The 17,554-nt window shown below is 35.3% G+C and overlaps 1 protein-coding gene across 1 annotated transcript in view; it reads right to left on the reverse strand.

The window, feature by feature from the left end:
- Nucleotides 1-17,554, reverse strand: part of DIAPH3 (diaphanous related formin 3) — a 237,025-nt gene that overhangs the window by 65,746 nt on the left and 153,725 nt on the right. The window contains exons 24-25 of the mRNA XM_082771110.1: nucleotides 16,609-16,772; nucleotides 12,842-12,977 (exon numbers count right to left, since the gene is read on the reverse strand). Of these exons, the coding sequence (XP_082627236.1) occupies nucleotides 12,842-12,977; nucleotides 16,609-16,772 (300 nt within the window). The remainder of the gene's footprint in view (nucleotides 1-12,841; nucleotides 12,978-16,608; nucleotides 16,773-17,554) is intronic.

Below are 17,554 nucleotides of genomic sequence, written 5' to 3' on the forward strand. Positions count from 1 at the left end.
CTACGATTTGGATAAACATATACATTAAAACCAGACCTTATGTATTGGAATCACACAGCAAGGTTTTGGTAGCGGGGCAGGGAGCTACAAGGGTGGCCTTTGCGAGAAGAACCCAGCAGAGCCCAGAGTCCGGTGTCAGATCAGAGCCAGCTCCAGACATTTCCAAAAGGGATCTGCTGCTGGCCAGAGCCGAGCCAGTGAGAAACACTGGTTATGCCTCTGTGAGAGCTGATTTCAGAAAGGGAAAAAAACTGCTACACAACAGCAGCTGGGAGAGGAGAGAGAGAAAATGCTGAGGGAAACAGCCCTCAAGACCAGCAGCCCTCAAGATCAGTGCAGGAGGGTAGGAGGTGCTCCAGGCACCCAGCAGAAGTTCCCCTGCAGCCTGTGGAGAGGCCCCTGGTGGAGCAGGCTGTCCCCCTGCAGCCCATGGGTCCCACATGGAGCAGATCTCCATGCTGCAGCCCCCCCATGGGTGGAGGAGCCCCCGGTGGAGCAGGTGGATGTGGCCTGGAGGAGGCTGCGGCCCATGGAGAGCCCCTGCAGGAGCAGGCCCTGGGCCAGAGCTGCAGCCCGTGGAGAGGAGCCCACACAGGAGCAGGGGGCCTGGGGATCAGGGGATTTTAGTATGGTTTTAGTTATCACTGCCATAGTCTATTAGCAATAGGCAACAAATTACATTAACCTCCCTTATTCTGAGTCTGTTTTGCCTGTGATAGGAATTGGTGAGTGATTTCTCTGTCTTTATCTCTGTGTTCTGATCTCCACGTCCTTATCCATGAGCCTTTTCTCATCATCATATTTTCTCCCCCTGTTCTTTGGAGGAGGGTGAGTAAGAAAACAGCATGGTGGAGCTTAACTGTCCGTCAGTGTGAAACCACAACACCTTAATTTGTCTTTCTCTTCAGCTAAGGATGTAATTAAGGTCAGATATATTAGGGAGAGATTTAGGAAAAAAAAATAACAAAGTATATATAATAAAATATATATATATTTTTTTCTCTTTTAAGTGCTCTACTATATGTTTGTTGCATAATGATCGATTGCAAACAGTACAAAGCAATGCCCATCTAATTAAAGGTTTCCATCTGAGTGAAAAATGGAAGGACTGTTTTCCGAATATCACAAGAGGAAAACTTGAGCAATGGTATAGAGTTTGATGATTTAAGCTCTGGGGAGCAGAGAAGCAGATCCATGAGAGGGAGATAATTGAAGTCCTCAATTCAGAAGCGCGCTCCAGTGTGTGGAAGTGGTTCCATCTTTTCATTCTCAGATTCTCAGACAAACAGATTCAGTGAAAAATTCGTACTACTGACATATAACTTCTAGACCTCTCAGCCTTTTACATGAACAGGGGTCAGAAGACTTTATGGAGACTTTATATTGTCAATATAAAAATACAAAGAAATCAATGTCCAGAGAAGGGAAGGTTTCAAACCGTGTGTCAACATGACCCCCCCTAACCTCACACTCCTCGCCCCAATGAAATTCAGACATAAACTTGTACAGAAATTGCGGTGGATGTGAAGGTTAGGTTTGTCCAGAAAATGCAGAATGTGTACAGACTTCAACTTGCATTTGCCTTAAGGCCTTCAACTTTTTCTGGCAAAAGCCATGCCACCAATCAGATAATCTTCATTAATAGGCAAGTGAAGGAATATATTGCTATTAGATGGTATTTCAGTAATGGTGCACAGACTAGAGTAATAATTCATAACACAGCACAGGGGTTCCTTTGACCCTTATATAAACCCTTGTGAGAATCTTAGAAACATAGAATAATTAAGGTTGGAAAAGACCTTCAAGATCATCTGGTCCAACCATCCCCCCACCACTAATATCACCCACTAAACCATATCCCTAAGTACCACGTCCAGCCTTTCCTTGAACAACCCCCAGGGACAGTGATGCCACCACATCCCTGGGCAACCCGTTCCAATGCCTGACTGCATCTTCTAATAAATGTCTCCTCATTTCCAACCTAAACCACCCCTGGAGTAATTTGAGGCCATTCTCTCTAGTCCTATCACTAGTTATCTGCAAGAGGCCAATCCCCAGCTCCCCATACCTTTCTTTCAGGCAATTGTAGAGAGCAATAAGGTCTCCCCTGAGCCTCCTCTTCTCCAGACTAAAGAACCCCACTTCCCTCAACCACTCCTCATTACTTGTGTTCCAGGCTCTTCACCAGCTTCATAGCCCTTCTCTGGACACATTCCAGGGCCTCAATGTCCTACTGAGGGGCCCAAAACTGAACACTTGTTACAGTGAGGAAAAATGTTACAGTGAGGAAAAAAAAAAATCTGGTGTACAGATGCAAAGTTGAAATAGCTGCCAAGTATGCCTTGGATGGACTGGCTGAAATGACCGTTCCCTTTATATTTAACTAGTATTAAATCCAGCTTCTGCCAGGAATATCAGTATTCACTTGTCTTTCCTCAGAGGTAACTTCAGGCAAAAGCCTAGCCCTCCCAAGAAACATGAGTATATACCTCACTGGAATCACAGAAACAGCCTAGTCCAGAATCAGAAGAGGTATGTTTCTTACTGATGCCCAACACAAAGTAGTAAGTGTTTGCTAGTGCTTCAAAGCCCTAGAAATTATCACGTAAGAAAGTACGAATTCACCTAATGACTAATGCACCTACTTCTTCTTGTTAAACCTTCTCGCTGCAGAGATTGGGTTTCATTCTGTCTTGTTTGCTCTTGCTAAAATTGTCTCATCATTTAGTTGTCATATAGTGCTTTTATTGTACACAAATAGATTTTGACTCTGAGCCTATGAATGAAAGTTTGACCCAAGTTCCAAAGAGTTCACAACAAGCAAAATGCAAAGAAAGCTTTCATCCTTCACAAACCCTTAAAGATCATTTGTTGAAATAAAGGTTGGTAACACCATCATTTTAACTCCCATAAGACAATTCAGACCATAGAAAACCAAAAGGTAAAATGTGGTTTTAGAAGTGGTTCTGTACAAGTGATTAAAATAAATACTTAATGATGTGATGTATGATGCCTATTTCTGCATCTCATTTGGATCCCAAATTTCCATTTAAATAATGGGACCAAGAGTGAAATCATCTTAATCTTGAACTTTGTGACAAGTATATAAAATCACGTTCATCGTGATTATGCAAGTTACATTCTTCTTTCTGTGACAACAGAAGATAGGAACTGTAAATCTCCTTTCCACTGAGGTTGTCCAGAATCAATGATATTGATTCTAGATCCAATACGGAGTTTGCCACAGCAAGCTCTTCTGAGAGACATCCACAAAAAGATTTCCTGAGGGAAATTGGACTTACAGAAGAATAAACAGAATTCCACAGCAATGAAGTGGTGTGCAAGTTTTCATATGGTGCGAAATTCAGATGAAAGGTTGACAGAGTATATAGCTGTGTCTCCATTCAGAGGAACCTTGAGAAATAGGAAGGAACAGAGGAATCTTAATGAAATTCAGCAAAGGAAAATGGAAAAACCTGCATCATCTGGTGAGGCATATACCAGTGCAGGCAGGGGCCCACCAGTTATAAAGCAGCTTTTCAGGAAAAACAAACAAACAAACAAAAACCAAAAAAGGTGTGTGTTGAATTCTGGTGGCCAACATTATTGACCATGAATGAGCAGTGTGCCTTTGAGGCAAAGAAGGCCAAGGTAGAACATTGCCAGCATGTCAAGACAGGTGATCCTTTCCCTAGCACTGGTGAGGTGAACCTGGAGTGTTCGGTCCAGCTCTGGGGTCCCCAGAACAAAAGAGGCACATAATTAAACAAATTCAGACAAGGGCCAAGAAGATAAGGGCCTGGAGCATCTCTGCTACGAGGAAATGCTGTGATCTGGGACTGTTCAGCCTAGAGAAGATGGGGGCATGGGTGCGGTTTAAAGAAGGCTGAGCCAGGCTCATCAGAGAGGTGCCCAGAGACAGATTAGTAGCTAATAGGAACAAACTGAAATACAAGAAATTGCATTTAACTGTGTATCTTTTTTCTCTATTGATAGTAGTCAAACATTAGAACAGGTTGCCCACCTACAACAGAAACTCTAAACATGGCTACAATAAAAAGTAGCTTACTGTTCCACTAAATCCTAAAACGCTAAAAATAGGTCTGAAAATGAAATGGCTTATCTCCATACAGACCTGTTCTCTAGCATGCAAAACTGCACAATATTCTTACTAGTGTGCTATATTTTTAGAAATATTAAGAACAAAAAAAAAGATGACCCCTTTTCTATTTATTAGGGATATTCTGCCTTTTCAACAGAAAAAAAATAAAACTGATAAATTCATAAAAATAAAAAAGATTTAGATACTTCTATTTGATTACTCCTAATTAAACAGACCATCATAACAGAACAAAACCAGCTACATACAAAGAGGTCAGTCAATAAATTTTTACTGTTGATATATGACTTCTCTGTTTTCTTTACACAACACAGCTTCAACTCCAATGACACTGGCAAGAATGCGATCAATCTGTTTTTCAGACCAGCCAAGAACTAGTATTTCCAGTGATGTTGTTTCAGGGAGTGAGGAAAAAAAATCTATTAGCAGAGACTTGTCAATTACAGTTTCATTTAGAAAGCAGTTAGAACCACTCTATTTGCATTTTTATGTGAAATTAGCTTCTTATATTATATTCAGCTACAGATATTCTCATATATGTGGGGGTGTGTACGAACATCTGTTTCTTTGTTACTGTGTGCCTTTGAAGGAGTTCATCGAGCACAGGGAAAGACATTACTACTTCCATTCAAATTTATAAACAACCAATAAATCAGAAAATATACACAATGATCACTCACACTGACAGCTGTGCTACAGAGATGAGGGCCTGAAGGAACTTTAAAAGTTATATAATTTGTCACTTGTAGAGTGGGAACATTCAGACTGGTAACAGAACTGAGCTTAGGCACAGGAAAGCTTCCATGCAGCTTTTTGTAGGTAAGAGCCTTTCTATTTAGCTGCTATAAATGCACAAGAATAGCCAGGAGCATCAGATCAAAGGGCCACCTAGTCCTGCATTTGTCTATTGGTAGTCAACAGCAAAGATATATATATATATCATCTATCTATACATATACATATAACATCTATAAAGAGGACAAGATAGATATGCAGTGACTTCACAGAATGCTGTCTTGGTCTCCAGCAGTTTATGACTCAGAATTTGTACTTGCATTTAATAGTAACTTCTGGCAGCAGGCTTCAGAAAACAAATATTTTGGTATGCAGCAACAAAATTGTACTTCTGTAGAACCACTGAAGTATCGCTGAGTGAAGATAAGTGTCACAATGAACTGCATAGAAACAGAAGCAGCAACAGACTCAGTTTAAAGGAAGAGTCAGAAACGTGACCTTCTCTTCTACAAGCTTTCCGACAATGGCAGAAGAGGTTCTTGGCTTTTTTACAGCCCTAGACTAAGGAAATGAAAAATAAAGCATAGGCTCCAGTGCCTTCATAAGTATATTGATTCCTCCCCAACTTTGCCACTGGAGAGAAGAAACTTCTGATGATTCAAAGGGGAAGAAAAAAAAAGGAAGAAAGAAAGAACAAAAAGCATTTACATGTAGTGCAAGTATAAGTTTAAAGAGGACTCTAATGTATCCCTCTTATGGAGTCTCCTATATTGGAGTAGGAAATGCCTGCTTAATCCAAAACCTAATATCTGCATTTCTACTAAATGTTAGTCTTAATCCCTAAAATGGCTCCAGAGATTGCCGTTGTTTTTAATGGTATGTCATTTTAAGTTTCAATCATTTTTTATGTATTTGTTTAGAAATTTTACTGCTACAATATAAATGGCAAATATTATGAGAATAAGGGTAAATAATGTCTGTACATTTTTTGTTCCAAGAGTTCTGTTCATTTTGACTATTTTTCTCTCTCTCAAATATTGCTTTTTTTTTTTTTTTTTTTTTTTTTCCTCCCCAGGGGCTTTATATAAACCTCAGTTTCCCAAATTAGTAGCCTTTCAGCACCTATCTCCATAGGTTGCACTTCTAAGTAAAATTTTCAGAAAGAATAATTGCTTCTGCTAAACTTTTTGTTCTTTTGGAGCTTAGTACTAATACTTCGTATAAATGAACAGTTACTGCTGCATTCTGTGCCCTTGGGTTACCAACAAGTGCATGATCTACACCTCCATGCTTCAGAAGATTTAGCACCTTTGAGATCTTGTTAGAATATGTCTTGTGACTATTAGTTGTTGTTTTTTAATTAATATACACTCAGATCAGTTATACTTTTTTTTTGCACTACAGACATCTAATTCCCTGAACATCCTACAGTGTGAGACCTGATGGGGTTTTGCTGTATCTCAGCTTTTAATGTGGCCTCTGCAGATATATCACACATTGTTTTTCAGGCTATTTTTTTTTTTTTTTTTCAGCAGAACATGCCTGTATTTTTATAATTCTCTGTATCAGTTTCCAATACAAATTTGACAAATATTCTTGAGGGAACATTTACTCTCAATAATTTACCCAGATTTGTGTTCTACTGCCAGAATACAATCGCAGCTAAAAACCAAGCTCCATTATCAGTTCACATCTCCTTTCCTGTGGACTTCTGGTCAATTTCTGTCACAACTAGTTCCTCATGCATGGAATTTCTTTTTTTTTTTTTTTCTTTTTTTTTTTTTTAAGAGGTATAAAACAAAATTAGATCTAACTATCCAAGCTTGTCATGAGCTTACTGTTTACTGTCCACAAACTATTAGTAAATGCTGACTAGACAACTATATATGGTCCCAAAGCTGTTTCTACTCATTGTTATTTAACTTAAGAGAAAAAGTTGTGGTTCTTAGTTACGGAACATATTTATCCTGCTTTGTCTTCATGGCTACTGTGGTCCTGGAGAATAAATCTCAATAGCAAAAACGTTACCTCAGGAATTCTTTTGGTGAAGAGGATCCATCTGAGAACCAGTGAAGGCAGTCAGGGGACAACTAGAAAGTTATCATCACTAGGGAGAAATTGAGATGAAGGGAGCACATGAAATTCTGAAAGGGGGAACTCCCTAGAAAGCCCTTACATAAAATAATTGTTAGATACTAATATACTCTTAGGATTTCTTCATACATAGTATTATAACATCTTTTGCCTACTTCACAGTAAATTTCATTGCAAAAGACATACCTACGTAAACCTATAAAATCCAGAAATAATCCTACTGTTGTCCAGAACTTGTGGTTTGGGGGAAAATAGCCCCACAAACATATTTTTTTAAAAAACCAAACAGATTACAAACACATTAAAAAACACTGATGATGTTTTAGTTGTTATGGAACTGAAGCAGATCTTTATAATCTGCAACATTTTCAGTCCATCACTCCTCTTCGAGGGAAGGAATACTATTAAGAACTATTGATTCTCCTTTCTCAATGAGATAAAATTAATAAAATTGAAGCCTTCTGAAGTTGATCTTCAGAGGGGAAATAGGGCCTTTGGGGGTACCTATTAATATAGGTAGTTCAGTTGTTTTATTTCAAAAGCAAGCATTTTACCTGATGGAATCAGAATTTTAATTACTTTATTACATTTATGGTTTTCGTTGTTTATACTGTCAGTGCTGTCCACGGTGCCTTTTTGTTTTCCAAACAGTACATAAGTTGTGAAATACAAATGTTTTCATTAGTTAGCAGAGTAATAAAGTAAACGTTTAAAGAATCAAAACCTAAAGCACTCCTCTCAAGTCTGTGAAAAGTGGACTTCTTTTTTCCCCAAACAAATAAACAGTATAAAAGCTCTGCAAAAAGAAATGATGCAAAATTGGCTGCAGATTAAGTATAACTATCTAAATAACTGAAACATGGTTTTAAAACCAGTTAGCTGTGATAGAAGTGAAACTGAGTAACAACACTGAAAACAAACTAAGCATCAGATTTCCAATCTAGAATGTTAAGATCATTTTGGCATCACTTCATTGCTTTTGCATAGGAAAGGGCATCCTTTGTAAATAATCACTGATTAGAGTGGCTTGTAACTTAAATAGTATTCAAAGTAAGACACAATGAGGATGCCACAATGATGGAGTTCTCAATTACGTTACAATAAATTTAGCTTGTGTTATCACAGTTATAGGATTCTTTACACTGTGGTAAGATCAAAATAATTGATTGGTATGCTTTCTACTGAGAATCTGAACAGCACAAGAAAGTATGTATCTGAATTTTAATGGTATGCAGACAAGTGGCATTTACATAAAGATCCCCCTTTCACTGGTTATTTACCTTTGGAATGATACTATGGGATAGTTTGAACTGGCTTCACAAAAGGAAGTAAAGCAATGTTATTGACAAAGCATCTCATGATGAATACCACTTGGTATCCCAGGCAGTTTTTAGAGGGCAGATTTTATTACCATAAATTTCAAAATATCAAATATCATCATTGCTTGAATGTTCAAAATTTTTACTGGATTGCATATACTTTTCAAGTTAGGATGGAGCTGAGAGGAAAATCTGGAACTCATTTTTATTATGTGAACTTCAGACTTAGCCTCTTATAACAGTGAACCATTTAAGCTGTGATAATTAGGCCACATAAGCATCGCTATCTAAAATGTAAAGTAGAGATGCAGAATTTTAATAAACTATAATTTACAAGGATTTGGATCTGACATTAGGTTAAGCTTCAAGTCTCAAAAAAAAATATTTTTAAGAGAATAAGTCAAGCAATTCCACATAAATAACAAAAAAATATGGTCTTATTAGCAGAGGTTCAAATCTGTATTATAAAGCCTACCTTTCTTTTTCAGCAAATTCATAAAATACTGGATATATTTTACTATTTAGAATATATTAGTATAAATATTTATAATTGACATATAAAAAACATGAAATCTTTATGAAAGCTTATCAGACACTATCTGTATTTATGTAATTTTAGAAAATGACCATATCAGTGCTGAACTTGGCATAACAGTACTTCAAAGGCAGTTTCATGCAGAGGTATGGATGACAGCATATAAGCTATCATCTAGATGCCTAAGTTGTCACATGTATACCAAAGGCAAAAAAAAGGCTAAGGAAGATGATTAGAGTTCATGAGAAGGCTAGCATATTTTCGGACCACCTCAGTTCCCATGTTTGCATTAAGTGTCAATTACTACTGGTGAAATTATTGTATTCACTCAGAAGGGAAATAATATTATTTTCCTGAAGATAAAAATTAAAAGTTACCTTAAATTTGGGATCATCTTCCTTTTGGGTTAATATGATCTATGTAGTGCTAGACAAACCTGGTGTAATACATATAGTGTGCTATATGCAACTTACTGACTCAACTAACATAAGGTAGATAAAATTCATATTTCTCTCTCTCTCTAAAATATTTTTTTTTTCTTTCCTGAATGCAAAAAAGTCAGTAATATCCCCCAAACACCTATTTTTTTATGGTTACTTATACAAGATATTAATCCTCATGAAGGTTGACATTGACAACAAAACCCTACCCTTCAAATTACTTTTAAAAGCAGATGAAAGCTGAAGAAATCCAAAGGAAGGGACTTCAGGAACAAAGGAGAATCTAGAACAGGTTAAATGTCTGTGTTGTAAACAAGACCAGTGGTTAACAGAGCAAGGTTAGGATGATGATATAAATCCAGTTTAAGCACTGGATAGCAGTGCAGACCTTGAAAGTTATGGGCACAATTTGAAAGCAGGAGCTCCAGAACTGTAAACAAGTCACTAATTAATGGTCATTGGAAAAAACATAACCTCAAGCTGGGGAAAGACTGCTCTGACATGTGAGAAAAGAAGCAGCAAAGCAAGGAAAATAATCCAGATGAAGGTAGTACTGTGGCCTGGGAGAGTAATAACACCTGAAGGATTTTACATCATGTAATCTAGGGATAAGAGAACAAGGATTGGGAACTGTCTAGAAACTAAGTGATCGTATTAGAGGCTAAGATCTCTAACTGGAAGTTGGGAGGGGAAGAGAAGAGAAGATAGAATAGAAGAAAAATATACCCACTTCAATTCTAGCTTCCCTTGCTAAAGAGGTCTTGAGTTTGGTCATGTAATCTTGTCAACTATCAATGGTATCATTACTATCTATACAAAATCAAATCCATGGGTTTTTATACTTACATAAAATTTAGGGCACAAATGTTAAAGACTGACTGCTTGAATATGTATTGATAGTGATTGATAGTAATAACTTATTTGTAGTGATAATGAAAAATAATGTCTAAGTTATTAGCATAACCAGAGCCATTAATGATTGTCAGACTAATTATTATTATTATTATTTTTAAATTTTAACAGAAACAGTTAAGAAAGTCAGAACTGGCATATAACTAAATGATACACAGGTACCCCTAACCTTTCTGTCATTTTCAGTTAAAAAGTAATGTTATTGAAAAATAAAGAGTGGAGATGCAGAGTATACTGTGATCCATTCAATGAAAAAGATACCTTGAAGAATTGGCCAATACATCATACATACTATCCTCTATAGAATATATATATTATATTGAGCAATATAATATATAATATATATACATTATAATATACATACTATATAGTGTGTATATATAGTATAAATTATATATAGTGTGTACATAGTATATATATCTAGTATGTTTATTATGTATATTATATATATCATGTATATATATATATTTTCTTTATGCATCTATTTATATCCAAGAAAATATTTTCTGAAAGGGTGTCATTAAGAAGTTTTGATTGGCTTCATTCGCACAATGTTTGAAACAATGTACCTACAAATCCAATATCTGATCTAGAATCACTGTAAAGAGACAATATGAAGCAAAAAATAAGTTACTCAACATTGTCATGTCACCTTCCAGATGAGAATGTTTGAGTGTTTTGACAGGGGGAGAACCTGGTTATATGTTTGCCAGCAGGTCACATGTAAAGATTTTGTGAATGATTTACGGAGAAGACTTAGTCTTTCAACAAACTATCTATAGCTAGGAAAAGAGAAGAAAAAGTAATTTTTTTTTGAAAGCCTATGCTACTTTTCTTAGTAAGCATGGTTGTAATAAGAATACCAAAGTAAAAACAAAAATACAACCTCTTCCCTCCAAGCTCCCACTTTGCACATTGTTGCTGTATTAGCTGACAAATATATGTACGAAAAGTGCTTTCCACTCCAAGAATTTGGATTTTCTAATAGACTTCTAAATTAACAATTCAATGTAAAAAGCAAAAGAAACCTTACAAAGAACTGTGCAGAACAACAACACAGCAACGGCCAATTTAGTGACTATCAGATCAAATACACTTACAGCTTCAGGTGACCTTAATATCATCTTTTACTATCTTCTGCTGTTTAGTGGAGGGACCTTAAGCGGTTGCTAACAAGGCCAAGAAATCTCTTTCTGTATGTTTATATGCTCTAATAAAAACAAAACCAAACAACAAGAACAACAAAAACTACTAACAGACAAAGCAGCTATTTACTCAATGTCTTAGCTGATTTCTGGATGATAAATAGATAGTTCAAAGCCACATTAGTTGAAGCAGTAGGTTTAGCTACCATAGGGATATATATATATATATGTGTGTGTGTATACATGTATATATATATATATATATATATACATATATATGTACATATGTATATATATACACACACACACATATATATACGCATATATACGTGTGTGTGTGTGTGTATATTTATATATGTATATATATACACAAGGGCATATGGCTCAGAAGTCTGTAACATTAGCATCTGTTTTACAGAAGCAGGAAAATAGGAAGAACAGGACTGGGGAGGAACTTTAGTTTACCCAAAAGGACTATCAATTATACATCCAAAGCAGTACCAGTCATTCATACAGCATGTCTGATAGATAAATATCTAACCACTTCCAACTGCACATGAATACAGACATCAGTTTTACCCTTTTTCTAGTCTTCTGGACTATCTTCTGTGAGCTTTACAAAGATTGTCACTGAAAATTTCCTGACTGGTCTTGATTTTACTTCTAAAGAATTAAAACTTCTGTGTTCTGAGGACAGCCTTTTGGTTTCCATCTTAACATAAAGCTTTAATCTCACACCTCAAGCCACATGTCTACTCTAGATATTAGTGAAACGTGAAAGAGACAGATAATCATTTATGCCAAAGGTGCCAACCAGGGTTTGAGTGGGAAACTGTTAACAAGGTCTGCTCAGAAAAAAAAATAAAAAAATAAATATGAAAGTATCTCATGATAATTTACAAAGTCATATACCATTCTGAATGATTCTAGAAACTCAGTCTAAGGTAAAATATAGCAGTATAGAGACTCATCAGACATCTTCTTTAGTAACAGAGAATTCACAGTGTCTGTGGTCTCTTGGTACAAAAACAACACAGCATAAATGAATAACTTTAAAAATGCATGACAGAGGTTTCTTTGAAGGTGTTTCAACAGGGACCTGTTGAAATAACAATTGACATACTCAAAGAAGAATCCATAGTACTTCAGGAAGGGCTTATTCTCATATAAGAACAAAAATGAATATGTAACCCTGGTTAAAAGAAATAAAATGACTTTATGCTTTGGAGAGTGTCTGTTCTCAGGTAACATAAGAGATTCTCAGCATAACTGAATTTATACTTGGTCGCACAAGATTCAATATGTTCTAATGGAAAAATATTAAGCAACATTATGAGTTCTAAAATACCTTGAGGAAATCAGATAAGCTAGAGAAACTTGTTAACAAACCAAAATGTAAGAATCTCTTTGACATAAACTTTAACCATTGAAAAGCGATGATTTATTCTGTCTTTTCTCCATAGCACATTTAGATTTAATAAATAGCAGCCTTGCTTCCAGTAAAATGCTGGATAAAATGAGTTGTTTTCTACATTACTCACCTGTTTTCATTTCTAACAAACGCTTTTTCTTTTGTTGCCTCTCTTGTTTTTCTTTTTCTGCTTTCTCCTTAGCTATTTTAGCACGCCTCTGTTTTTCTTCTGCTTCTCTCCTTCTCATATTATCCTTTACTGCTTGCTGTGGAAAAAATAAAAAGGGTTCCATTAAAACTGAAGTCTTACCAAAAAGAAAGTTGAATCTTAAAAACAAAAACACAGCTTAAAAATCACATCTAACTAACCTTAATTTATAGCCAAATATTTTGTATTCCACATATAGCACATTTTATTCAGAAAAGTAAGCAAATTCAGAACAAAGACGTTAGAAGCATACTAATTAGCCCCAAATAGGGATTACAAATTCAGTTTAAGAATACACATTAATGCAGGAAGAAGTCAAAATATCTAAACAACCTGTTTTACTTGTAGTTCTAAAACAGTTTCAACATTTATTCTTACTCATGCTACTCCTACACCAAAAAAAAACAAAAACAAAACAACAAAAGAAAACAAACAAACACAAAATTGCTTCTGTGACTTAGCAGTGTATTTTTCTTACCTACATATGCATTATTTCAGTGGGTTTATAAGTTCTTGTTTTCTGGTTAATAGCCATACAATGCTGTTTATTTTGAATCATGAATAAGCACTCCAAATGTTCTAATAATGCCATAATAGAACTGAGAGTTTCAGAGACTTTAATTATTTTGCATATTCAGACACCAAGAAAAAAAAAATGTACCAAATGCAATAATTTTTAAAAAAGCATTTTTAAGATAACCTTTTCGTGATTTTAATGGCAGCCCCATACGCTGGTAAATTCTCAGTGAATTACTGTGGCTTACATCAGTGCAACATTGCTGGTATACACATGTGCTGAAATCTTCCTAAATTCTTCACCGGTTTTTTGTTTCTGGACAGCTCAATGTGCTCTAGATTTGGTGGTCACAGAGTATAAATGTTAGCTTTTGTGAAGAACACTCCAGCATTGGCTATGAACCTGAAATCTATGTCTCCAGATTTAAATATTTTCATGAACTGAAAACTCAAAAAGCATCCTAAGTAGATGAAATTGTATTTAAATTGTCAACTTCGCTTGACAAGAAGAATGACATAACTTCACCTTCCCATACATACCAGTGACTTAAGTAGTCTTTTTGTTTTGGACTTTAAGTTTAAACATCTTTTGAGCTAAGTTTCCAAGATGCCAAACACCTTCCATTTTTGTCAGTAATCAAAACCAATGCTAAACAATTCTGAAAATCAAACCTCAGGTGTCTCACGCTAGGCATCTCAAAAATCTTTTCGAAAAAGACTCAAACCTGAGCAGCTACTCAATATTTTGTTTAGTGTCATTGAATGATAAGTGGTTTCATGCCTTATCCACACACCCTTTTCATATAGCCTTCAAACTGTGCTCTGCAAGACAGAATTATTAATTTTCCTCAAGGTTTCTCCTATCATGCTCATCAATAATATCTAACTGTTTCAAAGCATTAATGAATCTATCTTTATAACACTGCTGTGAAGTAGGAGGTCAGTATCAGTGCTAGTTTTACAGACAAAGAAAAGTATGGGAAAATAGAGATACAGAGAAATAGAGCACAACCATTACTTTGTGTCTCCAATTCAAGATGAACCTGAGCATTTAGCATTTTTATTCCACAGCATTTAAATGGGAGTTGTGGCTTAAACATTACAAATTAAATTAACACAACAATTTCATAACATTTAGCGTTTTTGAAATCGGACTCCTGTGTTTCAAATTAGGAACTGAGCAAGTTAGGAAAATATAATCAATGTCCATATTTGAAAAATCAGGTGCACAGAATCATAGAATAATTTAGGTTGGAAAAGACCCTTAAGATCATCAAGTCCAACCATCACCTTAACCTACCAGGTTTCATTGCTAAACCTTGTTCCTCAGTGCCACATCTACACATCTCTTAAATACCTCCAGGGAAGGTGACTCCACCACTTCCCTGGGAAGCCTGTTCCTACGCTTGACCACCCTCTCCATGAAGAAATTCTTCCTATTATCCAATCTAAATCTCCCCGGCACAACTTGAGGCCATCTCCTTGCATCCTATCACTTGTCACCTGAGAAAAGGGACCCTTCTTCATTCTAATCTTCTTTCAGGTCATTGTAGAGGGTGACAAGGTCTCCCCTCAGCTGCCTCCTCTACAGACTAAACAACCCCCATTCCCTTGTATGTCTTTCTTTCTACTCCTTGCACCAGAGCTTTGTTGCTCTTCTCTGCCAATCAACACAATCTGTTCTTACTGTCGCCCCCCAACTTTAACAGTCTGAATATAGTTATAAATATCCAAGATAGTGATCCCCACTCATCCTAAACAAGAACTCTAAAAAAAAAAAAAAAAGTATTTCAAACCTTCCTAAAGTTGTTTGGTTATTTTAAAATGAGGGATATACCAGTCTTGAGTATGTATTCTGAAGCATATCATTAAGTTAATCATTCTTCTTCCAGAACAACTATACTGACTACAGTACAAGAACTTCCAATATTTTTTAGAAATTTGAAATTTGCCAAGAAGACTGCTTATAGCCATATATAATAATATAGTCTCAAATATATATATATATATAATAAGCCTCAAATGTTTAAAGAAATACTCTGGTGAGAAATTCCTACTTCACTTTTCAGAAAAGACTTCTGGTAAAACTCTGAAATCATACTTTGGTAGAACAAAAATAATAATAAAAAACAAACCTACATTAAGATTAAAGAACACCTAGTATTAATATTTATAAACACAATGAAAATGTGTTTAGACTCAAAAAATACCTAAAGAAAAAATCAATTTCCAAAAAACTTAATGCTTTTATAATGAGTATTTGTGAATGTTTGCGTATCTGTTTGTATATAATGCTTGCAGATTGATGTCCTGTGATAGATGACTGAACCAATCTCAGTGTCTATGACTATTTCAGATAACTCTAATGCAAAAGTCCCCTAACTGACAGTGACTTTGAATTATGCTTTTAACAGCATTCTGAGCTTTACACAGAAAAAAGCCATCTAACAATAGCCTAATGTCTGTTTCTCAAACATAATACAAACACTAAAAGTAATAAAATCATTCTTAGCTACCTATCCCCAAAAGATCACACTTTTAGAAGGCAAAAGAAGTAAGCATTTCAAATGTATAAAAAATAAAACCCTAGATAATCTATTGTCAGATAAATTAAGTGTCCTTAGAAACAGACTGAGTTTGAGGAAATATGCTATATTTTAAACCAGGATAAGGAGATTTGATTTTGCTTAGCAGGGAACCTGATTACGTATGTAAACCTTAACACTGATCAAGTGCTGCAGGCAGAAAAAAAGATAAATAAAGTCTTGGATGTGGATTTCATATGGGAGAAGCATGCATAGAATGTCTGTTAAAAGGTTTATTTTTAAATAAATAACAAGCATCCTTTAAAAAGAAAACACAGATGTATTTAAGAAAGATGGACTTCCAGATTTTCCCCCGTCTGGATGTACGTCTACATGTACAAGGTTCTGTATTAAATTACATTAATTGCTATTAAGAATTTCCATTTCTACCAAAAAGAAACAATACACAAATTATAATTCAAAATCTCCTTCTCCTAACTTTGTAGAGTTTAGTATGCGCAAAGTAAAATTTCTTTTACAAGCATCATATGCTATCAAAGAGAAAGAAAACTATTTTTAGTTTGTTCAATAATGTTTGTACAAAAATAATTTCTAAGAAATGTTAGGGATTAAATAAACAGACTGTACCATGAACATCGTCCTGAAGTTGTTTAAGTCAGTTAAGAACTCCTCCACAGAAACTTTCTTCAGATCGATGGCATAATATCCCATCACGTTCTGATACAACTTTTCCATGTTCTCATGCATCCGTGAGAGTTTCTGAAAATCTTCTTTGGCATGAACTAGAAAGCTGTACGCTGCTGTTAAGGCTGCAAGAGTTCTCAGTAAATCCTGTCAAATCCACAGTTTTTCACTTAACATAGATCTGTGTTTCATATACATTTTTCATTTGCAATAAATAAAGTGTCAAGATAATTCCTTCCATGTCATATACACCTCCTAGTATTTTCTGCTTACATTAGCGCTCTAAATAAATTAGGGTGTTTTCATCAATTTTTCTCTGCCACTTTTTATTTAACGATTATCCTGCTAGCAGGTAATTTAATATGAAATGTATGGGACTAGTCTAACTTCAAGCACTTTTTTTTCTTTTTCTCGCTTAACGTAAAGGTTTAGGTATATAACTAAGTAACAACATTATTACATTTACCCTCCAAAAAATCTTCCAAACCAACCAAATAATAATACAAATAATAATAATTCTACCTTAGATGAATCTAAAAATATAGTTTCCAAGCCTGTTGGAAGAAGCTACTCAAGTGAATTCTCTTTCTCTCTCTTTCCCTAGTCCTCCAGAAACTAATCTGAAGTTTCATTTAAAAACAAATGTACGATTTTTTGTAAGGTCAAACACATAATTTTGGTTTAGGTAAATTAGAGCCTCAGAACGTATTTTTAAAATATACTCATGTTAAAATAAAGAAATTATTTAATTTCATTAGAACTAGTATCTAACTTCACTGAAACATATGCCATTTTGCCTCATACATAAAAGCAAGATGGTATTTAGGTAGATATCAATAACTAACCTGAATATTTTATCATATCAAGAAACACTAATCCTTACTTAAAA

Source organism: Aythya marila, assembly GCF_965140915.1.
Source record: "Aythya marila genome assembly, chromosome: 1".
Lineage (NCBI taxonomy): Eukaryota > Metazoa > Chordata > Aves > Anseriformes > Anatidae > Aythya > Aythya marila.